This window comes from Pempheris klunzingeri, chromosome 18 (genome assembly GCF_042242105.1).
Source record: "Pempheris klunzingeri isolate RE-2024b chromosome 18, fPemKlu1.hap1, whole genome shotgun sequence".
NCBI classification, from domain to species: Eukaryota; Metazoa; Chordata; class Actinopteri; order Acropomatiformes; family Pempheridae; genus Pempheris; species Pempheris klunzingeri.
In genome coordinates, this window is record NC_092029.1 from 18932792 (window position 1) to 18959422 (window position 26631).

The 26631-nt window shown below is 43.1% G+C and overlaps 1 protein-coding gene across 1 annotated transcript in view; it reads left to right on the forward strand.

Annotated features, from left to right (window-relative positions):
* The first annotated feature begins 239 nt into the window (after positions 1-239).
* Positions 240-26631, forward strand: part of LOC139217576 (kinesin-like protein KIF13B) — a 32151-nt gene continuing 5759 nt past the window's right edge. Inside the window, exons 1-39 of the mRNA XM_070848925.1 lie at positions 240-390; positions 522-613; positions 906-988; positions 1960-2053; positions 6367-6379; positions 6530-6590; positions 7094-7186; positions 8730-8910; positions 9158-9245; positions 9372-9506; positions 9965-10077; positions 10463-10574; positions 10983-11195; positions 11301-11411; positions 11774-11908; positions 12016-12146; positions 13239-13325; positions 13469-13659; positions 14650-14881; positions 14997-15159; positions 15421-15567; positions 15764-15913; positions 17162-17290; positions 17879-18052; positions 18188-18345; positions 19011-19143; positions 19412-19558; positions 19686-19715; positions 19816-19915; positions 20665-20791; positions 21293-21348; positions 21451-21569; positions 21709-21885; positions 21987-22079; positions 23156-23308; positions 23687-23764; positions 24417-24473; positions 24880-24973; positions 25276-25394. Coding sequence (XP_070705026.1) covers positions 919-988; positions 1960-2053; positions 6367-6379; positions 6530-6590; positions 7094-7186; positions 8730-8910; positions 9158-9245; positions 9372-9506; positions 9965-10077; positions 10463-10574; positions 10983-11195; positions 11301-11411; positions 11774-11908; positions 12016-12146; positions 13239-13325; positions 13469-13659; positions 14650-14881; positions 14997-15159; positions 15421-15567; positions 15764-15913; positions 17162-17290; positions 17879-18052; positions 18188-18345; positions 19011-19143; positions 19412-19558; positions 19686-19715; positions 19816-19915; positions 20665-20791; positions 21293-21348; positions 21451-21569; positions 21709-21885; positions 21987-22079; positions 23156-23308; positions 23687-23764; positions 24417-24473; positions 24880-24973; positions 25276-25394 — 4464 coding nt within the window. The 5' untranslated portion in view covers positions 240-390; positions 522-613; positions 906-918. The remainder of the gene's footprint in view (positions 391-521; positions 614-905; positions 989-1959; positions 2054-6366; positions 6380-6529; positions 6591-7093; positions 7187-8729; positions 8911-9157; positions 9246-9371; positions 9507-9964; positions 10078-10462; positions 10575-10982; positions 11196-11300; positions 11412-11773; positions 11909-12015; positions 12147-13238; positions 13326-13468; positions 13660-14649; positions 14882-14996; positions 15160-15420; positions 15568-15763; positions 15914-17161; positions 17291-17878; positions 18053-18187; positions 18346-19010; positions 19144-19411; positions 19559-19685; positions 19716-19815; positions 19916-20664; positions 20792-21292; positions 21349-21450; positions 21570-21708; positions 21886-21986; positions 22080-23155; positions 23309-23686; positions 23765-24416; positions 24474-24879; positions 24974-25275; positions 25395-26631) is intronic.

The following is a 26631-nucleotide window of genomic DNA, read 5'->3' on the forward strand; positions in this document are numbered from 1 at the left end:
AACTACCGATTGTTCAAGTTTCTGAAAGGTAGCAAATGTAAAATAGTGCCACAATTTAAGCCTTTGCTATATTCGTTTAATTAGCATTAACTACGGGTGTTAATTAGTAGTTAATTAGTTAATTTCCCCTTCCGTGTTTTGGACGAATCTCCTTGAAGGAAAAGCCCAGACTTGTAATGTATGTGGATCCACGCTGAGGCGCTGAATTCCCTCTCAAACCCGAGTGTGCAAGTGTGTGCGGGGCAGAGCGCAGCAACAGAACCAGGGAACCTCACTAAACCTCACAGCAAATCTCCTTATCCGAGAGTCGACATGGCTTGACTGATCCCTGCGGGAAGTTTCAGGAAATGCAACAGGTGGAGGAGCCGAGGGAATGAACTCTGTACTGCCGTAAGTGTCTCTAAAACGTCCCAGACAGAAACAGCGGGCTCCCACGGCGCACTGTAGTGGGGGGGGGGGGGGGTCAGTCACATTTATGAAAACAGTGTTTGACCCCTCGCTTTATGTCTGCTGTTATCCAGCTCTCGTTAGCGTCCCGGGGCTAGCTGCCGTGAGACCTTCAAGGTGCCTGTTGGTGTCGAACTGGGAAATAAACTGCGCACTGTTTCACACGGTTTGTTCGCTGCTCTTAATAACTAGTTTGCATTTCAGTCTGTTCAGTCCAAAGGGAAGTTTTTACAAGCTGCTTTTAGTCGGCTGTGAATGTGAATATTGTTCTAACAAACAGGAGTCAGGGTTTATTTATAGACTTGGGAGGTGGAAGAACGAGATGTTGCGTTCAGGTGTTTTTTTTTTTTTTAATGCTATAACACGGAGTTGTAACGTACGTAAGCTTCAGGTTTAAGTGCACGCAGCAGAATAATAGTAACTGATGTTATTCGTGTTCATTCATTCGTTTGCCACAGGTCAGGTGGCAGCATGGATGACAACAGCCTGAGTGACTCTAATGTAAAGGTCGCTGTTCGTGTGCGACCAATGAACAGGAGGGGTGAGTACAATGTCGCGCAAATCTTGTGACAGTCACTCGGTCGTAGCAGGTATGAGCTGGACCACGATGCTCCTCGTTAGTTTGTTTTTCACGGGCTCAAACAAAGGCATTTTCAGCAACCCTGCCCTGCTCCAAAGGGACTTATCAACGCTGCAGCAGCCAGGGTTCATTTGTAGTTCTGCAAGTTGAACAATGGAGGCTTCATTCCTGTGTTTTACTGACATGGTTTTTTTTTCCCAGTTAGGCTATTTGCTCCTCTTTGGGAAAGTTTGGAAACATGAGTGTGGCATTCCAAGCCAACAGAGAAGGGACTATAATGCATGTAGGGTGACTTTATGTGTCTGACAACAGCTGAGCAGGACCACAGTTATCCCTTTCAAAATAAAGTGTAAATGCAATCATGCTTGTATACACTTTGATTTTAAATACACGCAGCAAACGCATGTGTTATGGGTTTATTAAAGATCCATAAAGACGTAACAAAGTGTAACAGTGAAAAATCTTACAGCACACATGTCCTAATTCCTGCCGTGACAGGAAGTTCCAGATCCATCTCTGACTGCTCGTGTAGGCAGGAATGAGGAAAAGAAGCTGTAACCCTGCTTTTCCGTCCCTGCGTGCTCAGGGAGCACTGAACTGGGTTGTAATGTTTGCGTAGGCGAGTCCTGGATGACTGGCACCATTAATAAAACTATTTCCTGCCTCTCCATGTTGGGCTGTTTGTGTCACGATCACAAGGAGCTGGCGCACACACAGCGTTATGCCACCTGTTATTCTGTGATGAGTTATGTCAGTGACTACCGATGAAAGTTAGGATGACGAGTGCATACACGCTCTGTAAGATATTTAAACGGTGCCTTGTGATGACGAGGGAGCCCTTTTGCAAAAAAAACCTTTTTCGTTCACAGGACATCTTTTCATGGTATCGTTAAAACACATCCGTCAACTCACTGATTCTTCTTTCAATCTAGAAAAAGACCTAAAGACAAAATGTGTGGTGGAGATGAAGGGGAACCAGACGGTTCTCCATCCAGCCATCACCAGCCTAAACAAAGGGGATCCGCGGTAAGCTGCAAAGAGTTCCACACAAGAGTTTACCATGTTAATACTAGTTGAATGCAGAACCATTCGACTTTGGAAGGCGGAGTCTTCTTCCGCTGTAGCAGATGATAATCTGTGTTTGGTCTGGGACTGTCTCCTCTGAGGTCACATTATTTATTTAGGTTTGTCTCTTATTCATGAAACTTTTTTAGGTGATTATGGCAGAGGTTCAGGCTTGACGCACATGACTTGTAGTCAAGACAGACCAAGGGTCATGTATCTGATGACTTCAGATTCAACTTGTTTGACTTGACACTAAAAACTAGATTTAGGATTTCAGTAGACAAGGAGGTGCCACTACCTGGGAATGAGCCCTATGAGCCCTCTATGGAGTGTGTACACATACAGTAATTACAATATAAGAGCTCCACACGTGTAGTTCCAGCAGGATTACTGACAGAAGAGTCCTTAAAGACTCAAACCAGCCCGTCTGGTTAGCACCCAACTCCCTAGAAGACTCCTGGAAGATTTAACCCTAACCCTAACCCACCACACCCATCCTTCTTCTGTTACTCCACTCCAATTCTTCCCCTCCCTCTGTGTCCTTCCTGCATCATTCCTGTCTTTACAAAGGGTGTGCCTGTTCCAGCTCAGCCATGCTCAGGTAGTCAAGTCATGAGCTGAGGGAAAAAGAACAAAGGAGATAACAGTGTCAAGATCCAGATTCAGGACTGAGAACATAAATTGCACTTTATACATCCAGTCAGTGTGGAGTAGTTAAATATTCTGATATTAGAACTCGCATCACTGCTACATATTGAAATAAGGGGGAAAAAGTGCATTGATCGTGTTAAATTGAAAATGTGCCAGTGGGCATATGTTATGTTTTCGCTTGCTGTTGACAAAGCAGTCCAGTCCTACTGTCCACAGTCAGCCTGGCTGTTAGTCAAAGCAGCGTAGGTAGATGCTCCCCGGAGATTTGGCCATTTCTCATGTTACATTGATCAGAAAATAGGCCTCAGGGCAATCCCCTCCAGACATGACAGTATGTGCCTCTGTCTCGTGCTTCCCAGTTATTTTATGCATTTTTTTTTTTTGAATATGTGTCTGTGCATCTCTTCTGTCCTGACACGCTTCAGCCGTGGTATGCTGCTTTAGGACTCAGTGCGAACAGGTTTTACAGGCTCAGTGCAATACAGAGGAGCACTTCCACGAGCTCTGAGCAGCACAGGGGTCACACAGAAGCAAAAGTGGGAGACTGATTTTGAGCAGCCAGTAAGCAAGTTTTCACTGAAAGGATTCGGTTAGATTCGGAGCAGACTTTATTCTATTATGAGCACGATCTGTGTTGTAGAAAAGCTTTTGTTTGTTGGAGGAGTGAATGATCAGCCAATCAGCCACAAGGTTTGTGCTTAGTCAGCTCGCTACCATACAGGTTTAACTCAACTGCTGCATGAGCCTCAGGGGGTCTTAATATGTTATGGCACCACTGGTAGCTGCAACCAGGAATACAGCAGGGGCTGTCAGACCCTCAAGATGGTGGAGATTAATTAAGCGGTGGGCACCACTCAAGTTATGCAAGCAGACCCAATAGTGAGAAGCCTGTAAAACCATGATGCCGTGGATCCCATTTTACTGCACATGCTGTAAACAGACTTCGAACTGTTGCTGGAATATTTATCAGCCCCTGCAAAATAATGTTAAGAAAATGAAACCGGAATTGAGTGCCTCTCTTATCTGGACTTGGCTTTGATAAGAAGCCCACTTTGAAGAGTTTTCTATCTGTTTATGCCATCACAAATGTGTTGCTTGTTTTTATATTAGCTTTAAGAACTCCTATGCGCAGAATCTCTGTGTGACCATTCACCGGGACGCACTGTGCCTTATCAGACTGCTCAAATGTGTGTGTGCAGACCTGTATGTTGTTGGCTATAGACCTGCTGATTGACCTACCTTCCTCCTCCCCTCTCCTTTAGTGACTCCTTGGAGCTGCAAGGCTGTGACAGTTATCTCAGGAATGTCCTTGCAAGCCCAGGAGACGACAGGACTTAATATTGCTCTTTCATGGGCCAGCCAAGTTCCACACAGGGAGGCCTTGTTTCATTATAGGCCTCCCATGTGTGTGGCCATGACTACATTTGCAGCGTTTAGACCCCAAATAGATATTTCTGCCTTAGTGAAGACTGTGTGTTTTTAAGTTAAGTGTGGTGCCACACTTCAGAAGGGTCTTCCCTGGAGACTGGATGCCTTCTGACAAATATAACGACATGTGTTTCTCATATGTTTGATGGTAAACTCAGATAGATTTGCCAAACAGTTGAGTGTTTTTGTGTTTATTATTTCTTCCTTTTTAAATGGCTATATGGAAATGCATTTGAAAATCCAGATTGTTTGAATTGTGCCAGAATGGTGCATTAATGGTGGTTTTAACATAGAATGCATTTTGTAGCCCTCCCACCCTCAGTAGGCAACCACCATAAAATAAGTATCTATTTGTGGGATACACAGCAAATGCTGACTCAATTTGTTATCCTTAATCCTTCTGTGATGCAGTTTTGTCTTTATTCTAGCTGTCTTTCTGCTCATCTCTTTCGGGCAGCGCTCTAACACTACATAGTAGTGTTGCTCAACCGATAGTGTGAGGACTGCTCTAGACTCAACTAGCATCTCCCTGAATACTCGACAGCCACTGTGAGAAATCTGGTCAAGCACAGCTTGCAGAATTTGTCATGAGCGGAAAGGAGGGCAGGAAACGGCTAAATGCAGACACAAAGCTGCCTTAACTGATTTTCTCCAGCTGGGGGCAGCAGAAACAAGCAGTAAAGCTGACATATCATCTCTTTAAGGCAAACTTGTTAACAAATAGTTGCTTGATTACTCATCCAGTGTTTCTGGCCACCTGTCAAACAGTCACTCTCCACCATAATCTAAAGCTCTTTAGCTCCTAAATGCTTCAATATGATCACAAGCTAACTTGGCTAGTTGCTAACTGTGTCTGTTGTAGTGCTGTAGGGCGTTGGGCAGGGAGCAAACAGTGAGGTTTCTTTTGCTGCTAGGTGTGGCTGCATACTACACTAATATCCCAAACTGTGAGGTTAGGATGCCTTTCCACACACAAGTTGATTGATTACAGCTGCTTTAAACACCACAGTGTGATTAGTGCTGGTTTACACTGTAAAGAATAGAATACATGAGCGGTTCTTCAAATTTGATGCACGATTGAGGATTAAGTCTCTTCTCTTGACATTTCCTCGCTGGAATGTGGTGATGTGTTTGCTGACTGATGCATGGGATACTGTTGTTGTCTGTGCTGGGATGAACCTAAAACCTAGTCACTGTATTTTAAGATGTTCTGGTAAGACTGCAGTGATTTATGCTCAGCCTGTGTCTGCGTGTGGCCCCGAAGGACACAATCCCCGCTTCATTCCCTGTGAGCCAAAGAGGATTATTCACCTTGATTTTTAAGCTTTGTTACAGTGAAAGCACCTTTGACTTTATGTCCTTGAAACTCTCCCTTCTCACACCGCCTGACTTTTCAGGTCAAAGGAAGTTTGCTGTACTTTTCTGAACTGCTACAGAGCACTTAGTTTTTGTCAAGTAAATGAAGTAACAAAAATTTGAATACAAATAAATATCAGATTGGACTCTGTATGGGTGGATACTTACTATTGACACGACTTTGATTGAGATCAGGAGGGCCAAACATGATTAGGACATCCCTCCTTTTAACTGAGCTCTGCATACAGTTCATCTAGCTTAGGGGCCAGTAACCGGTAAATACAGCCGGTCTCCTCTGTTTGCTTTATTTAGTTAATTACACAATGATGACTAAAGCTAGTAAATATTTCAAAAGTAAGCACAAAATAGACATGACTACACAAAACAGGCATTATAATACATTTGTATTAGAGAAATGTGTGTTTGTTTTTTTTTTCTTCTCATCCAAGAACCAGAACTAAAACTAGCTTGTGATGACAAGGTTGGCCACCACTGGCCTCCAGGTTAGAGAAGCAGTCTTGTACCTGAAAGGTCGGATGTTCCAAGACTTTGGGTGGGAAGATGCTGGTGGGGAAAAATAAAGTAGTCAAGCTTTAACAGCTACTACCAGGGCAGCTTATAGGCGTGGATGTGTGTCACAGTATGAAAGTGAAGTTGAGAGTTTTGCCAAATCAGGGCTAAGCTGACTTTCAGTTTTCATCATATACCTGGACCAAAACACTAGATGAATGCAATTCTAGTGCTGATAATGTTGTGATGAATACTAGTCTACATGCTCACGTTTATTTTAAAACCAATTGCTGACAGATACTTCCGTTTCTTCCCTCTGTTGCCCACAGGAATCAGCCAAAGGTGAGCGCCGAATGAAACCATATCATATCAAGATCACACAATGCTCTTTTAAAACCATTTTGATGTCGAATGCTGTGTCTGCCTAGTATCAATGCGTTAGTTGTTTTTGAATATCAACCCACCCTCTCGTACCTTGCGTGTTCTCCTCAGGTTTTTGCCTATGACTACTGCTTCTGGTCAATGGACGAATCTCAAAAAGACAAGTTTGAAGGTTGGTGCACGTTGTGTTTTGTACTCGACTTAATTCGGTGCCTTCTGTTTTTAGCTTGCAAGTAATTTCACTGTTTCACACATGTCTTAAACTTACCTCCTGTTTCCTGATATTCTCAACTATTTATGGAGTCTAAGAAAGGGAGTCGGGTGGATGGGCTGAAGAATTACACACTGTTTACCTCTAGATTGGTTCTTTGGATCTGTATAATGAAACGGGGTAGAACAAAACCGTTGCCAGGGGGCTTCTTAACAATGTGAGGGGTATTAATAGCTCAGCAGCCTGAGTCAGATGTATTGAAAATGAACAAAGTGCCCACCATGTCTACTCTGGGCTGTGAGTCTTGTGTAGAAAAAGAGAGAAAAAAGTCATGTTTCCCTTAAATATTCTTCTCTGTAGCTTCCTCCCCACTGTGCTTTGCTTGTAAAGTTATCTTGAAAGCACAGTTTGTGTTGCAGTTTGTGCTTTGAGATGTTAAAGTGTGTTTTTGACTGTGTGTGCAGGCCAGGATGTAGTGTTCCAGTGCCTTGGGGAGAGTTTGCTGGACAATGCCTTCATGGGTTACAATGCCTGCATCTTTGCTTATGGACAAACAGGTAACATTAAAACCTGCAAACATCAGAATTATGGGCCCAAGGTAATGTGAAATAGTACCACCGTGCTATTGTCATAAGCACAGGATATTAAGTTCATTGAAGGTGCTGTCACACTTCTCTGTAATTTCTGATTACAGTTCTTCTAAGCCCTTTTATATTGTAAGCTGTAGAACTCATTTAAATGTTTTCACGATAAGACTGAACATTCTCAGTAATGAAACTGTACTTGGTGACCAGTTGTTAGACACACCTAGCTAAACCTAATGGATTTTAATACAACAGACCTGCAATATAAATGACACGAAAACATGCCTAGCCGGTAGTTCCTACCTTTTAAAGAACATTCTAATATTATACCATAACCTCTGATAGAAAAGCTGGCATATAATAACAACAGTTCACATTGTAAATTCAGTATGATGTCCATTTCGACAGCACCAATCAGGACACACACTGCAGTCATGTTGTGCTCACCACCCTCTGCTCTGGGGAAAAATCTATTTTCATACCCTACTTCCAGTTTTTTTCTTCTTTGCTGTACTCAATCGTGATCAATGTCAACTAAACGCAGCACTTTCTGGTGTTTTATCACATTAAACCAGACTTTTGGAGGAAGTGTTGAGTTTTGTTGGCTTAACAACGTTAAGAGGAGAAAGCTAAGTGGAACACCTAACATTTACTGTTGTGCTGATGGAATCATGGCAAAAGGTAAATGGAGATGTTTTGAGAACAGAGAAAATTTGAAATTTGAGCCAAATAAAAGCTCTCTCTGCCATTGAGGTAAATCATTTGATTATTATTACATCGAGTTCTTGTTAAAACCGTTTTAGAAACATGATTTTACGACATTATATTGAAACGTTTTCTGGGTGTTTTTGTTCACTTTATTTACACATTCATAAACGAAGATGTCTGTCTTTGACAACACCTGTATCTACAGTATATATCCAGAAAGTTGTGTATTTTGATATCGTTTCTGACTTCACTGTGCTCCGTTACAAACCAGCCTTTCACTTCACAAATACAACAAGCTGTTTAATTTGCTTTTTATTTGAGGGTATCTCGTATCTCACTAACTCATCTGAATCTCTTATTCTGGAGTGTTAATTTATCCGTATTGAATTTGTCTGAAAGCTTTAGGTGTCGTGGTACATCTGTTTATTTATAGTCTTGCCTTCAGCTTTTTTTCTGAATCATTAGCAGTACTCTTCAGATCTGTGTTAATTCACTCTATGATTTAGCCTTTTTATTGTTCACTCGCTTCCACATTCAAATCACTGAAATCTCGACAGAGAAGCATCTACATAAAGAGACAATTCCTTTGTCATTTTTTAATGCGTGTCATACTTGATTGTTCTTTATGTTACGTGGGACTTATGTGAGCAGCTAATGAAGCTTTATTCATTGTACTGCGTGTGTACTTACTGAATAACTCTATTTCTACTTCTGTCTTCTATCTTTCTATCTACTCCTTATTTCCCCTTCCTCCGATTCTTTTTCTGCTTGACTTTTGGATATATAAACTATAGTTGTTTGTCTGCAGGCTCTGGGAAGTCGTATACCATGATGGGCACAGCAGAGCAGCCTGGTCTGATCCCTCGCCTCTGCAGCTCCCTGTTCAGCAGGACTGTCCAGGAGGCCCGGGAGGGAGAGAACTTCACTGTGGAGGTCTCCTACATGGAGATTTACAACGAAAAGGTCCGAGACCTGCTCGACCCCAAAGGGTGAGGAACTGTTTGCTTTGGTTGACTTTGGCTATGCTTTGTAGCTACTTTTGCTGTCATACAGCCCTCATATTTCAGTCTGGTACAGTGCAACAACTCTAGTTCTTGATTTTAAGACTGGATATTGTTTTGTATATTTTGAGAATGGAGAAACACAGCTGTCCAATGGAATCTCTCCTTTTTGCATTTGGGTTAGACACAATAGGGCTGAAAGATGCATGCTTAATAATCTCTCTTCCTTGTGTAGAAATCGACAAGCGCTGAGAGTGAGAGAGCACAAGGTTTTGGGGCCTTATGTTGACGGCCTGTCTCGCCTGGCCGTGGCCAACTACAAGGTGCTTGTGAACTGCTTTATGAACCGTGTCTAATTTCTGCTCCGTTGTTGCCCAGGGAAACAAAGAATTTCATAAAGTATGGGTAGAGACCAGACTTGTTTGTTTGTGGCGTTTCTACATCTACAGGACGTCGAGTCTCTGATGTCAGAGGGAAATAAATCTCGCACGGTGGCGGCCACAAATATGAATGAGGAGAGCAGCAGATCCCATGCCGTGTTCAACATCATCCTCACACACACTCTCATGGACCTCCAGTCTGGGGTAAAACGCACTCTCACACACACACACACTCACTCAGCATCAACTATTGACAGCTAGCAGGATCCTAATCCTTTTTATTTTAGCTGTCTGTTGACACCCTCTATTTCAACATACCTGTATGATACTGTATGATGCTCTTGATTATTTTTTACCGATCAGCTGATTTAAATGGCAAAAGGTGGTGATAAATGCCCCTCACCTGTTTCCAGAGCCCAGTGGACAAGGCCAGTTGCTTTTTTGGCCAAACTACAATCCAGACCCCAAAAACATTACATTTACTCTGACATAAAATTGAAAAAAGCAGCAAACTCTCACAAATGTGACCCTAAAAACAAATAACGTTATGCGATGTGTGATTTTTTTTTTTGCCTGATACATGGACAAAATAATTGATGATTTTCTGATGAGGCAGTTTAATGTCTTGTATATTTCTATGTAATGTTGGGTCTCCGCTGCAGACGAGGGGAGAGAAAGTGAGCAAGCTGAGTCTGGTGGATCTGGCTGGCAGCGAGCGGGCAGCAAAGACTGGAGCAGCAGGGGAACGGCTGAAAGAAGGCAGCAACATCAATAAGTGAGTCAACAGAAAATAAATATATTGCACAACACTTAATACCTTTTTACCCTCTGTGATCCAGTTTTTACTTCCAGGAACTAAATCAAGTTACCAAGCAGTGTTCCTTAAAGGGGATTGCTGGCTTGGATTGTGTTTTGTTTTCTGTCTCCACTCACTTTTGTTTCCTGCTCGTCTCAGTGGCTTGAGAGGAGGCTATTTCCCTATCATACTACTTTTACAACATAAAGAGTACTTCACATATTTATCAGGGTTTCAGGCCAAGATTGCCTTGTGGATTTGTGTTCTTTTTTTTGTTCTTCTCTGTTGCATTGTTTGCTATAAAAATGTCCCCTCTGTTTACGTGATTCTCCCAACCCTACCCTCTCTGTGTCCCTCACTCCAGGTCTCTCAGCACTCTGGGTTTAGTTATCTCAGCTTTGGCTGACCAGGGAGCTGGGAAGAACAAGAACAAGTTTGTTCCCTACAGAGACTCCGTGCTCACCTGGCTGCTCAAGGTACGGAGAAGAAAATATCGAACCCTGGCAAACACTTGCGCGCCCACTCTATTACAACAACACAATATGCAAGTTTTAAGGCTTTGCTGATAATTTTCATTAGGTATGCTCAGTTGAAAAAAGGCTCCTTATGCCAGCTTTGAGTCTTTAATTTCTGGTTTTTAAATTAGTCTTTAATTTGGCTCCTTATAGCATTGTGCAGCTGTCTAAATCTGCTGAAACTCTGTTCTCCCTTAAGCACAGCATGCTTTTCCACATTTAGAAGTAGCTTTATTCGTCCTCTTTAGTCCTTATTTATTTACTCATTACTTATTCATCCTTATTTGTCCTCTATACCAAAGTAGGAGATTTTCCTTATTTTGCACAGTGCAGTCTGACATGACTGAGTGTCTGTGTTTTTACCTGCAGGACAGCCTAGGAGGGAACAGCCGCACGGCCATGGTCGCCACCATCAGCCCATCTGCAGACAACTATGACGAAACGCTGTCCACCCTGCGTTACGCTGACAGGGCCAAGAGCATTGTCAACCACGCTGTGGTCAACGAAGACCCCAACGCAAGGATCATCCGGGAGCTCCGAGAGGAAGTGGAGAAACTGAGGGAGCAGCTCACAGAGGCTGAGGTTCAGATTATTTTAGCCTGGTTTAGCCTGTACAAGTACTAGATATTGTGAATAACACAGTAACGTGTCAAGTCTGGAGTGTAATGCAGCTTCTGTCACTGTCAGTCTATGAAGGCCCCCGAGCTGAAGGAGCGGCTGGAAGAGTCTGAGAAACTGATCCAAGAAATGACAGTCACCTGGGAGGATAAACTCAGGAAGACTGAGGCTATTGCACAGGTAACACACATACACATGCATGCACCTACACACACAGACACACATATATGCACTCTCTACACCCAGTAGAGATCAAGTTAAGAAGTTTGTCTTATTCTTGTTTTGCCAACCCATAAAAAGTGGAACAGACTCATTTAATCAAACTGAGATTATTAACCAGTGCAAATTAATTTTTTTCTGTTCATTCAGTGTGATTTAATTTAAATAAGTTTAGCTCAAGTCATTCTCCTACTTTTATTCAGAATGTAGATTATTGTCACAGTATTCTCTTTTTACCCTTGTATTTCTTTCACCGAGCAGCTAAAGAATAGAATAATCAACTAATACATGTATGCATTAAATATGCAATATGTTTCCTGTAGGAGCGTCAGAGGCAGCTGGAAAGTCTGGGCATATCCCTGCAGTCCTCTGGAATTCGAGTGGTGGATGACAAGTGTTTCCTGGTCAACCTCAACGCTGATCCTGCCCTCAACGAGCTGCTGGTCTACTACCTGAAGGTGCTGGGCACACACTCATCCAGTCCAGTCTGGTGCTGCTTACTGCTTGCATATACACATGTTCTACAAAAGTGCATTTTGTGACCATTGTTCCGTTCCACGTCCAGGAGCACACGCGTGTGGGCTCAGCCAAGTCTCAGGACATCCAGCTGTGCGGTATGGCCATTCAAGCTGAGCACTGCATCATTGACGTCACTGAGAACAACGGCGTAGTGCTCAGTCCTCACCGCAATGCCCGGTATGCACTCATACTAAATCAGGCCATGTTTGATTGACTGATTGCTGCAACTTCACAAAAGACCTCTCTGTTCCCCACTGATTCTGCCTTCTCGTATTTCTTAACAGATATTAAAAACTTTTGGAAAAGTTTGGAAGTATAAAAACAGGACACGTTATAGGAATATCTAGGGAAAAGCATACAACCAAACCAGCACCCTAAAAATCTGTAAAGATATACATTATACACTACTCACTAAAAGTTAGGGATATTCGGCTTTCAGGTGAAATTTCAGGATGAACCTAAAATGCATTCTAACCTTTCCAGGTGAACTTAATGTGACCTTCTCTAAACCTTTGAATGCACATGTCCAACTGTTCAGTGTCTCAGTACTTTTTGCACAAGTTGCTGTTCTCTAACAAGAAGCTTAACAGCAACATTCACAACAGGTTTGATCCTTGAATCCACCAATACATTTCCTGCTTCAGTTAGAATTGGTATTTAAACAGTCCTCCTCATCCTGCTGTTCACATTCTGACATCATGAGACCAAGACAACACCTAACAATTGATCAGCAGCACCTCGACACTGGAGGCTTCAAACAGGAAGTCCCTAGACGGAAGTGGCCACTGAGCTTAGAGTGTCATCATTAGGTTGCAACAGAGATACAGAGTGACTGGAAGAGTCACAGAAAGGAGAGGAGTGGACGTCCTTTGGCCACATCCCAATTTATTGAGACACTGAACATGTTTGTTGTGGTATACCTACCACTGTTGTTAGATTTTCTTTCAATAAATTGTTTATAATGAATAAAATTACCATTGCATGCTTCTACTTAAATGCCCTACTTTCATGATATAATATCACTGTAGCATTCACTTTTTACATTTTCCATAAATTTCACCTGAAAGTAGAATATCCCTAACTTTTTGTGAGTAGTGTATATTATGTTTAGTAGTAGAATTTGCAATTATATATCTGAAACTTGACACTCTCAAAGGACCTGTTTTTCTGCTGTATTGGTTTATATTTCCAGTATGTAGAGTGACTACTGTACCATCTTCTCATCTCAGATGCTGTCTGATGTTGTATAAATCTTTTTGCCAACTATAGAACATGTGTGAACGGTGCCGCAGTCACCAGTCCAGTCCAGCTTCATCACGGTGACCGAATCCTGTGGGGAAACAACCACTTCTTTAGGTGTGTTTCACATACAGAGTGTTGTAACTTTGGTGGCATTTAATTACATATGACGATGAGCTCTTCATTGGGCCACATAACACTTCCTCTTTCTTTCACCCACATTCACACACAACTACCTCCTGCTCACGCAACACATACAGGATCAACCTGCCGAGACATATGGTCCACGCAGGAGGTGAGGACGAGGAGGGCTGTGCTGCTATGAAGGCATGTTTGAGCACCGACCGGCTGGAGGTGGACTGTGACGCGTCCAGCGACGTGTCAAGCGAGCTGAGCTTCGGCTACGAGTTTGCCCAGGCTGAAGTCATGATGAAAGGCATGGGCTGCAACGGTGAGTCAGACTGAAATGTCAAACAGTAATGATCACGGTGCGCTCCATCAATATTCAAGTTGGGTTTTTTGTGTCCATCCATTGTCTATACCGCTTATCCTTAAGGGTCGTCGGGGTACACCCTGGACTGGTCGCCAGCCAATCACAGGACCGACACATAGACAGACAACCATTCACACTCACACCTACAGGCATTTTAGAGTCACCAATTATCCTAACCTGCATGTCAATGGATTTTTAAAATGATAAAGTGGAATATACACTGATGTGTTTTAGCTAAGGAGCTTTCTCAGACCATGTTTTTGGATTGGAAACTGTGGTAATCATAGCGACAGAGCATTATTCAGCTTTTTTACACGGTTAACTGTGCGGTAGTTATAATGTGATAAGATCATAAAAGCCATGAAAATGCGCACCCATAGAGACATGTTGTACTACTTTGGACATTATAAAGACAATTTAAGTTTAAACTAGTCCGTTGTGCCATTTTACACTCTCCCAACTACCAGATAGGATAAATACTGTAAATGTTTTAATTTGCATTCAGTTTGCATGATCTAAGAATACCTGACATGTGAGTTGCCACCTCATGTTTTTCTGACCTCCCCACCCACCTACATCATGTCAATCTGTCACTAAAAATGGTTTTGGACAGCAAAAGAACTCAAATAATTTGTGAAAAAGCAGAACAGCTATTTTAAGAATAACTTCTGCCAACAAATTCTAGGAAACCAAAACTTACAATGCGTTCCCTACCCGGTCAATGCCACGCCGCCACAAGCTTGTTGTTTTCTTCTGTGCTTTAATTTTGAACTAGACTAAGAGTCTTCAGCCATGCTAGCAGCTCTGTGAGCCTGTACGCAGCTGTAGTTTAAGCTAAATGCTAACAGCATGCTACCATGTTCAGCACAATAATGCTAAAACTCATTGCTCACTCCTCTCTTCCCTGGTCTTCCTCTCTCTATCCGTCCTCCGACGGCTCCTCCTCAGACCCCTTGCAGTCGGTGTTACAGACCCTGGAGAGGCAGCACGAGGAGGAGAAGCGCTGCGCCCTGGAGCGGCAGAGGCAGATGTATGAACAGGAGCTGCAGCAGCTTCGCCGGCGGCTTACTCCTGAGAAACCCTCCCATTTCTTGGATCCAACAGGCCTCCTGTCCAGTGCCACTGCTGCTGTAACATCACCCAGCTCCCACAAACGCATGCGGCGCTGGAGCGAGGATAGGTGAGATACAACACTGTGACATTTTTACTCTTTACTTACTACTTTACTATGAAGGAGAAATGGACTTCACAGATGCTTTTGTAAAACTTTAGATGTGTGTGTTTGTCCGGTTCAGAGAAGCAATGATGACCCGCAGCCTGCGACGCCTCAAGGAGCAGATAGTCCGGGCCAACCTGCTAGCACAGGAGGCTGGCTTCATAGCTGAGGAGCTTAACAAGAGGACAGAGTACCTGGTCACTCTGCAGATACCTGCTGCCAACCTGGATGCCAACAGGAAGGTAGGGTGTGTGTGTGTGTATACGTGTGAGAGAAAAGCAGCTACTTACAGAAACCTGAACTTCATCAACAAAACAGGAACCAGTGCTCAAATTACAAACCTTTTTGCAGCCACTGCTGTACCTCTAAACAGGTTCCTAGGTAGGATGCAATGCTGAGTATGGTTTCGATATATATGTGTACATTATACACTGTTGGAGTTCTGTTTGGATTTTCAGGTCATCATGCATTAAAGGCACTTTTCTCTCTTCCTTTCGTTACAGCGTGATGCAGTGCTGAGCGAGCCGGCCATCCAGGTTCGTCGCAAAGGCAAAGGGAAGCAGATCTGGGCTCTGGAAAAGATGGAGAATAGACTCGTGGACATGAGGGAGCTTTACCAGGAGTGGAAGGACTTTGATGAAGACAACCCTGTGCGTGAATAGAGCTAAGAGCCTGTTTTGTACACAGGCAGATATCCGATTAATTACTTTATAATCTGTAAAACATCTACATTTGTTCAGCTGTCAGTTGACATCTGGCAGGAGTCTGGCAGGAAGATCCTGAAGCCAAACAAGTCATTTGTTCATCAGTCTCACCCCATTGTTGTTCTCTTTCTCTTTAACCCAGGTGATGCGGTCCTATTTCAAACGTGCCGACCCATTCTTTGACGAACAGGAGAACCACAGTCTGATCGGTGTGGCCAACGTATTCTTGGCCTGCCTGTTCTATGACGTCAAGCTGCAATATGCAGTGCCCATCATCAACCAGAAGGGAGAGGTAAGAGCCCACTGGGACCAATGGATGAACTTGGATTGAACTCAGCTGATACACTCGTGGAGAATTGAGATGAAAATGTTATAAGCTCTGTAATTTGTAGCATGCTATGTTGTTTGAAAGTAAAAGTGATGGTATATGGTATTATTTAAAAAGATTAGATTTTCAATCGATCTTTATTTATATAACGCCAGTTCAAAACAAATCAAGATTCTCCATAAAGAGCAGGTCTAAACCAAACTCTTTAATTAAGAAAGAGACTCAACGATGAAAGAATTCTAAATTAAGGATTCAAGGATACATGAGCAGCATCAGGCAGTGGCAAGGAAAAACTCCCCTTTACTGGGAGGAAACCTCTAACCATGCTCAGAGGTGGTCCACCCCCCCGAAGCCAAACTGGAAGAAGACTCACAGGAGAGGAGCCTGGCACTTAAAAGCTCTACCTCCCACACTACTTCTGAGGACTTTAGGAACCACCAGTAGGCCTGCTATCTGGGAGCGGAGTGCTCTAGTGGAGTAGTACGGTCCAATCAACTGATCGGATTCATCTGGCTTTATTGATTGGGTGTTAATTGGGTATCATCTGCGTAACAGTGGAAATGAATGGAATGTTTCCTGATAATATTAATATCTAATAATATTAGAGGAATATATAGGCTTATATAAGGTAAATAAAACTGGTCCCAAGCACTGAACCATGTCTTACTTAAGTGGGAACGTACAAACTGAAATCAATCTGAGAAATAGGACTGAATTAAGTGTTCCAGTCTCTGTAATAGGATGTGATAGTCAATCGTATGAAAAGCAGATCTAACAGGACAAGTACAGAGAAAAGTCCTCTGTCTGATGCCATAAGGAGGTCATTTGTAACCTTCACCAGTGTTCACAGTCTCTGTGGTGGTTCGCTGACTGAAAATCCTCAAATAGACTATTGGAATTTAGAAAATCACACAGCTGATTGGCTGCTGCTTTCTCCAGGATCTTAGAGATGAAGGGAAGGTTGGATATAGGTCTATAGTTGGCTAATACATTTTGTCTGATTCATCACATTAACAAATCAGGTCAGTAGCAATCACTAATTTAGTGACATGATCGAGGAACCTTAGTTTGTAATCACATATTTTGTAATTACTTTGATTATGAGGCCTGCACTGTGGCAATGACATCGGTATGGTCTCATGGATAATAATAATAAGATGAAGTGAAGAAATTAACGAGAAACGCACAACTTCACCAGGAAATTTCTTTCAGGTGGCAGGCCGGCTGCATGTGGAGGTGTGGCGTGGTACGGAGGGCTCTGAGGAGGAGGGTCCACGGCAGTCTGACACTCAGCAAAACAGCACAGATGGAGACCCACAGGAGCGCAAGCTGGACTGTGTGGTGAGAACATGCAAATGTAGCTCAATTAATTATCATGTTGTTTTATTTATAAATCCGCCAAATCCAGGGAAGCTATTCAGGAAAAACCCCACTTGATAATCTGAACCTTGCGCTTCCTCTCACTGAAGTCCAGATCTACATGCAGTAGCTGCTCAGTATGAGGGAGTGTAAGTTCAGTATTGCCAGTGGGGAAAAATAGCTCCAGATTAATAATGGATCTGGCAGGCACTCAGGTTGTTGCGTCTTCCCCCTATTGTGAGTTTCTCCAGCTCACTGTACTGTGAAATGCGACAGGTTTAATTAACTCTGGGTCGGCTTTACATCCTGTCTGTTTTTATTTCATTTCTTGCAACAGACAAAGTCAGGGGGTCTTTGCTTTGAATTCTTACATATTGACCCAAAGCATTTTTCCCCGTGCGTAAAGATTTATTGCTTGACTTTAGGTTTAAGATTAAAGCCACCTTCTTAGGCACTTAAACACACAAAATCTCCTTTACGGTTGAACGTCTGGTTCGAGCCTGAGATTTAAACCAAAAGAAACCAGAATGACAAATCATCGTTCATTTTCCTCATATCCTCTGTCCTCAGGTGAAAATCCTCCAGGCCAACGGTCTGCCTCGCCACTTGTCCAACTTTGTCTTCTGTCAGTACCACTTCTGGGGGCAGGAGGAGCCCGTGTTTATCCCTCCGGAGGTGGCACCATCCACCTCGTCTTCTGACTCCAAAGATCCTCACTCCAATGTGGTCTTTGACAGCACCAAGGTAACACGCCCAGTGGAATTTCCACATGTTCCACATACACACAACACTTGTTTATTCCTTTGTCATAACTGCAAATAAATGTTAACAAAAACATCAATGATACTATTGTCCTGCCTCGTTTTAATAACCTTTTAGGAATTGTCAGTGCCAGTGTCGGAGGACTTTGTGGAGTTTTTGGCGGAGGGGGCGGTGGCCATTGAAGTGTATGGCCACAAGCAGGCCAATCATCGCAGGAACTTGGCGCTGTGGGACCTCGGAGTGATTCAAGCCAAAACCCGATCCCTCAGAGAAAGGTGCAAAGATGCAAAGGCACACATCCACGCAGTCATCAAAAATCATTGACAAAAACATTTACCTTGCACGGGAGTTACTTGTCTAGATGCTGTGACTTTGGTGCTTTAACACATCATTTTGGAACAAACACTTTAAAACACACAAGTTGCACAATAACACACACAAACAAAATTGATTTAGGCCGCTGTAGACCAGCAACTCCCGTGTTCTGCAAGGTAGAATTTTGTCAATAGAGTATGGTGGATTTGAAGAGATCTGGCTGCTTCTGGTTAAACAAAAGGAATTTTACAGGTCTATCCCAGTAGAGATTCGGTCCATAAGCCTGTCAGTAGCAAAAACAAGCACTTGAAATGGATGTACTTTGACTGGCGTGGTTGCCTAGATGGATGGACATCATGGCCATTGTAGCTCATTTGCAGCTGGTGCAGACTGAGATGATCTACTTGTCCAATTCTAAAACTTTTTGCACCTACCAGTCACTTTGAACCAAAAATATTTAAAATTATGACCAAGGTGTAAAAATGCCAGTTATCCCTTTTTTAAAAAGCAGTTTAAAAAAAAACAAAACATCAATCTCTACAAAACATGCTACGTGTCACAACATGTAAAGGTATTTGCTAATATAATGTGAAGCTTGGATGTGATGTGTTAATGCTGTACCTAGGTGGAGTGAGGTGACCCGTCGGCTGGAGTTGTGGGTGCAGCTGATGGAGCTGAATGAGGCGGGAGAGTTCACAGCTGTAGAGGTTCTTCCTGCTAAAGATGTGCGCACAGGAGGAATCTTCCAGCTGCGACAGGTATTGTGGATGGTTGTGTGTCTGTAGATTTGAAAACTAGTTCCGGTTTATTCACACGAATATGATCTGATGTGTACCGATGAATGAAATTGAGATCATTTGTATTTTATTCGGACATTTTCCAGATTCATTTTGTGTCTGCGTTCAAGTCAGTATCAAGTGATGAACCTACTTGTTGCTTTTTCATGTCCGTCTATTGCCACATCAGTGGTGAATAACGTCAAAGAAGTAAATATCACCATCTTGTCGTGTAAATCTCTGTCTCCAGGGTCAGTCTCGTCGGGTCCAGGTGGAAGTGCGCTCAGTACCAGACTCAGGCACCATGCCCCTCATCGCCTCCTCCATCCTCTCTGTGTCCATCGGGGATGTCAAGGTCCGACAGATGCATCCCTCCAAAGGCAGCGAACCACAATGGGTGAGGAACAAATCTAATCAGCTGCTGATTAGTTAAAAATGTGTTGCACAAGAGATTTAGGCCTACTTAGGCCATTATTAGAAACTGCTTGACTCATTAAACATTTCTCTCTCACTTTAAATTTCAGGATGGAGATGAAGAGATGGACAGCTACCAAGTAAGTAGATGATCAATATAACCAAGGCAAAATGGCAAGTGCTTACACTTTGTGTTTCTTTTATGTGAACAGGGAAATATCTCTGACTGTGTTTGTGTAGGAGGTAGACCTGGAGAGGATGAGGGAACAGTGGCTCAGCATCCTCACTCAGAGACAGGAGTATCTGGACCAGCAGCTACAGAAGATAGTTTGCAAACCAGGTACAGACGCCAGGAGTTTGTGAACACAGCTCTGACACAGACACAGAAATGATTGATAGCAGCGATGCTTCCAGTTATCTATTTTCTTGTCAGTCTGCACTTTTTATAGTGCTGTAACGTGTAATTTCCTCCCACTGCTCAGTGTAATTCAGCTTTGAAAGGCCAACTGTAACTTCTCTCCGTTCTAATATTCTGTTTATTAGAATGTATTTCCCAGCGTATAATTTTACAGCACAAGTACAGCTTTTCTTCATTCGTTTGTCATAACCAAGTGGCAGTGATGTACAGTTCTTTCACCATCAATATAAAGCCTCTATGAAGCATATTCCTCCTCAGCACTTCCAGGAGTAGAGCCATGCGATGAAAGGGAAGCACTTAAGTAATTACTAAGTGATTAGGATTTAGCTGACTGACTTTAGTACCTGATGTCTTCAAAGTGACACTGGCTGTGACGCTTGGTTGTGAGGTTTTCACAGTTTTATGCAGGTTGCTAGTACTAATGGGTAGTCACACTGTACTGTGTACAGTGTGGACTAAGGCTAGGGAAGGGATATGGTTAAAAATCAGTATCACAACATTTACAAGATAATTTTTCTGATAATGTCAGATAAAAAAGAATCAAAATAATGAATGATAATAGTATTCTGTTTGATAATATCAGTATAGAGGAAGGTGCACCAGTGTATTGTGCTTTTTGAGGTGCGCTCATCTTTATGTTTGCGTTTGCTGACACGTTTATGTGCACGTAGATAAGTCGGAGGACGATGTAGAAAGGGAGTCCCAGCTGCTGGAGTGTCGTTTGACACTAACAGAAGAACGCAACGCCGTTCTAGTGCCGTCAGCTGGTAGCGGCATCCCTGGAGCGCCAGTTGAGAGGTATGTGTGAAGTTGTTTCTGCAATTTCTCTTTAATCTTAGCTTACTGGAAAGGTTTGCTTCCTGTTCACACTTTGGAGTTAAAATATAAAAAAAAACGGAAAGTCATAGAATTGAACCAGCAAGTAAAACTTTGAGATACTTGTACTTTATTTCCATTTTAAGCAACTCCACCACATTTCTGATAAGAACGTTGTACTTTTTCCTCCACCGAACTCATGCAACAGCTGTGGTTACTACAAAGAGAGTCCTTGCTTACAAAATATATGGCAAACTTCAAAAGATAAGATGCATGGCTGTGAATTAAATGGTATGTAAAGTAAATTACATTTACAGCTGGTCATCCAATTTGACCTGAATGGTTGAATGGTCTGTGATTGACTGGCGACCAGCCCCCCCGCGACCCTTAAGGATCAGACATCTGACATCTCAGTGTAGACTGAATCTCTAATATAACTGCACAAATTACAATTCAAGTCAAGTCTACGCTGTTTTTTCACAGGGTACCGGTCCCCGGAATGGAAACGCACATTCCTGTCCTGTTCCTGGATCTCAGTGGTATGTTTTTCCTCACCATCTTTTGTGCTTGTGATTTGGCAAGACGCCACTGTCTTTATAACTACTGAACCTGCTTTCTTTCTGTCTTTGTTCCTTATTCAGCTGATGATTTCCAGTCCAGTCTTTCAGCTCCATTAGCCGGAGGGCTGGATGCATTACTCAGTGGGGAGGAGGAGGATGTCTTCTTTGACCTTCATATTGTCAAACACTATGATCCAGAGGTGAGGTGATGATTGAGTTGTTCTCTCTTATATCTATAGTTTCTGTATTTTCTTTTGCACGTCCCAAGTGTGCCACCGAGATAGTGGGTGGAGGGAATCCTTTAGCCGTTCATTGTGCACACTTTTTAATGTGGTCCAGGTGAAGGTGGAGGCTTCCTGGGACTCAACGGTCCACGAATGCCCTCAGCTTAGCCGCGTGACGTCGGCTGACCAGAGGGTCTACCTGACAGTCAGCACCGTGGTCGAGCTGAGCCACCCAGCTGACATGCAGCTGGTGCTGAGGAAACGCATCTGTGTCAATGTCACCGGGAGACAGGTGGGTGGCCCCTGGTGGTCTATCCTTCCCTGACATAATCACATGTCCATGGATACAGAGATGAGTTGATCTGACAAAATGGGGTTGTGTTGGTGCGGCAGGGTTTTGCTCAGAGTCTGCTGAAGAGGATGTCCCAGCGCAGCACCATCCCTGGCTGTGGAGTCACCTTTGAAATCGTTTCTAACATCCCAGGGGTGAGTACCAGTCCACAAAAAGCCTTTGTTTGAAGAGTTACAGCAAGGATGAACTTGGGATGAAGCTGAGTCGGGTCAAATTGACACAGAGACCAGCCTTTTAATAGCCTACAAATAAACCACTATTAAAGTTTTTTTAATTCTGCATGCTACTGTGAGTGTGAAGCCTGGTTTAACATAAACTGGCTTTAATCAGTAACCATAATTATGATGCACAGCCCAGAGGGGCCTGACCAGGGCACTCTCCACTGCATACCGTAGTGCAAATGGTAAAACTCAACAAGACTAGCAATGTTGCACATCTGTTGGGGAGGTAACATGACAGCTGAGAACACCAGGCGGCTGGACAAGCTGGTTAATAAGGCTGGCTCAGTGCTGGGTAGGAGCCGGGATTCACTCGGGGATGGTGGTGGAGAGACGCACACAGAGCAAGCTGCAGGCCGTCAAGGACAATGTCGGCCACCCTCCTCACCACACCGTGGCAGGGCAGAGGAGCAGCCACAGTGGACGGCTCCTCTCGCTGTGGGTGAGGACTGAGCGGTACAGAGGATCCTTTGTCCTCAGAGCCATCAGACTGTGCAACACTTCAGTTCTGTCAGTGCGCAATAGTACCTTTTTATTTATACTTCACTGACTTTATGACTTTTATTGTTTATGTATTATTCATATTAATATTTCTCCATTTTATTATTTGTCAATTAACTGTGAGAGCTACTGGATACCTACATTTCCCCCAGGGGATGAATAAAGTCTGTCTGTCTATCCATCTGTCTATCTGTGGCAACATTCTGTGGTCTTTGTTTTCTAAATAATCAAGCAGAGGAGAATTCTGCTGGATCTCAGCGTACTCTTGCTGTCATTTCATTTCCATTAGAATTATCTGCAGTCCTTTTATATCAGCAGTGGAGGTTTGTAAATGACTGTGGCCTCACTGTACATCAACATTTTGTGAGGGATGGTAGATATTGTGGTAAGCAGTCGTGCGATGTGATGCAGTATAATATGAATAAATGAAACCCCAGCAGGGTGAATCCACAGCTCATATTAAGCCTTTAAGTAGTACCCTGCTCCCACAGGACATCCATGGTCCAGAGGACAGGGAGATGTTGGCCAGGCTGGCTGCCAGCACAGAGGATGACCAGTCGGCTGACAGTGAAGCAGCCATTGAGAAATACCTCCGCAGCATCCTGGCTGTGGAGAACATCCTCACTCTCGACAGACTCAGACAGGTCGGGAAATGCAATTTTGGTTGGATCAGGTTTGCTAAGAATCTCCAGATATTGAATCCATATCAAATCATGTGGTGTTCACCATCATTTAGTTCATGCAAAACACCAAAATGTCCTTTCTTTGATTGGTGTTTTGCTGAAGCAGGAGCACGTTTTATCCTCATTGTTCTTTGCACTCTTTGTGCAATTTTGGAAAATGTCACCCGGAGCCCGAACTGGAACTCCAAAAAAAGACACAAGTAGAGCTGATTAATCCAATCATCGTACAAAGCATCCAAATAGACAACACTAAGTGGTATTGTTTCCATAAATTGCACAATTAGAAATGCTTACAAAACGTGTGTGTGTGTGTGTGTGTGTGTTTGTGTGAGATTGTAGGAGGTGGCTGTGAGGGAACAGCTGGCAGTCCGAGGGAAAGCTCCCAGACGCTGCCTGAGCTCTCCAAACATCAACCGGGTACGAGAATTTCTACCAAACATTAAAGGAAATAACTTGTTTTTGACTCGAGGTGCTTCTGACTTACCTTGCAAGGCAGCTGGATTTACCAGATCACAATGAATATCCATCTGGGTCTGAGAAATCTGTATAAGCTACGGGTGGCGCTTAGGCGTGCGGACAGCAAAAGCAACTGTTTGTTTTCAAAGATGTTAGCAAAGACGCTGCTTAAGCATTGGTTATGTCTGAACTGGAGTATTTCTTTATTAAAACAAGAGCAGAGAACAGCACTCCTTCCATCTGGCTTCGACAAGAGTTTTAACTAACTTGTTGATCTGATCGGTTGAAGTTAGCCTGTGCTAGACAGTAATATGGTTCATCAGGTCAGCTTCTGGCCTAAACAGGTAGTAATATTAGCTCAAACTATGGATTTTGTGGACAGAGAGCCTGTGGTCATGAAGGAGGTCATTTTAAACTGTGCCATGCGTTTAAAGAACATTTAAGCTCTGCCTCTAACCACATGCTTGCACCTCTTTTACTGCTGCTAACCACGAGATGGAGTAAATTGTTTCTGACCTGTTTGTCTTCTGGGGTTCAGGTTTAGTTCCTTCTCCTCAGCAGTTAACATGTCCCACTGACACCCTGGTTCTAACCCTCAAACCCTTTTAACTAGCTGTCTGCCAGCATCCCGGATCTCTGTTCCTCCGCTCATAAGCTTAATGACTTCAAGGTGAGGCACATAAATCATGTCCACTAATCTTCTCATGTATATCAGTTTATTTATAGTGTCTTAGTCTCCTATTTCTCATACTGATTTTTCTAGTCTTCTACTTCTCATGTGCAACACTTTCTCGATAATATAGACTAAAGGACTCCACTTAATAGAGTACAGAGTACTTAAATGATGCACCAGCTATGTCCAGCAAGTATATAGATTTTTTTTCTGGTTCCACTGTGAGGTGAAAATCCAAAGTGAAAGTCTAAATATTCATATAAAACAAAGCAGAAAGCCCAGAGTGAGTTAAAAACTTCAGTAAATATGATGAATAACTGGTTGAAATGACCGCTGGAGAGGAGGCTGATGCACGTCTAAGCTGCATGTGTGTTCTGGGTGTCTTTCCCTCTTGTGTATGCAGGCCTGGCAGAGCCACCAGGACCTTTCTGTTGCACCTCACTCGCTCAGACGCACTCTGCCCAGCTCCATATCCCAGAACCTAAGCCCAGAGACAGGTACGACTGATAAAACCTTTATCTTCTAATGGATTCCTTCTCTGGCTTTGTGTTATCGTTCCCTTTTTGCTGCCTTTGATCTCATCAGCTGTTTTTGCTTTAGCCGGTAGACAACTATATCTGTCCTTTTGCTCTGAATGTTAATTTGGCACCTATTTTTTTTTTTTCTTAGCCAACACATCTCCCAGCTTCAAAAACATATTTTCCCTGCTTTCCGTCTTCCTCCTGCCCTTGTTTTCTCCATCTCTGCTCCTGCAACCTGCTCCTCTTCTTCCCCTCTTTTCCCCTGTCCTCTCCATCAGCGCATTCAGGCTTTGCCACGTCTTATCTTCCTCCAGTGAAGGCCGTACCCAAGCTGCTGAAGTCACTGCTTCCTGGTGGGAGGGAAGATAGTCAAGACCAGACAGCCGTCCATCAGCAGGTACACTCATTCAGCTGGCTCACAGTGCTCTGGGTTTAAGCTTGTATTCTGCCCACTGTCTTATCAGGGATTTAAAGTTTATGTGCATCACCGCAGCCTGAATCTAAATATCCCCTCTACTCATCAGCACCGAGTCCTAGTCCTGCTGTTGCCACGGAAACAGAGCTTATGTAGATGGAAACACAAATAATAAATAGATGAAGTGTGTAAATGCATCAGTGCCAGAGATGAGTGGTTCTCAGAAGTTTGCAAAAAATAAAGGTGATAAACTTCTAACGGCTAAAAAAAACCCCATACTTTTGTGTAGACATGTCATGTTTTTAAGGTTTTTAGGCAGAACTGATCTCAAGTAACCCTGCAAACAGATGGAGATAAAACCCTTCTAGTCATCTGATGGGTTAAGATGAGTTTTAAAACGATGATTTGTGTATTTAGTATCAACGGCGATCTAAAAGTCGCATTATTGGGCACCTGGCTGTACATAAGGAAGCTGGACACTATCTCAGACACCACCCTGGTGAAGACAAGATTGCCGAAAGTGTTTGATAAATAATGCATTGACAGGAGTTTATTTTGGTGCATTACACATTTATAACATCAGCCTGTGCTACAAACTGGGGGCACTGAGTTGGACAGTTAATAGAATTGACAAAGATTCCCATTTACCCTTTTATGGTCCTGTTTGGTTACACTGTGAAACGGCAAATAAATTCAGTGTAAATGAGTCAAATATTTGTGCATAAAGTATGAAAACACTGCTGCTAGCTAAGTTTTACTTTAAAGAAAAAAGAATGAATTGTTATTAACAGCATTGTTACTTACAGAAATAATACCACTTATTATTGTGTCTGGTTTTAGAGTTTTAGAGTTTCAATGTTATAGGAAGCAATTCAAAATTGCACTTCAATTTGTGGCTTTGTGTTAATAGAATAAATCTAATTCGTTCTTAATCAAGACATGTTTTTTTGGATCAAAACCAGGTTGGCTGAGCTCCTGTGTTAGGACTTAAACTATTAGCACATCCAGTACAAACGCAGTTGGTGTGTCCCAAGTGATTGACATGCTGCGTAATGTTGGAGTCTCCACAAACAGCCCCTGCTGAGGCGGGAGCATACTGCGTGTAGAGGAGGGTTAATTAGAAGCAGGTGAACCTCGTTGCGTCGAAGTGTCCCCCCCCCTCCCACCCCCACTCCTTCCCCGTCTCCTCACCTACTGATCTCCAATCATGTGCCATCGA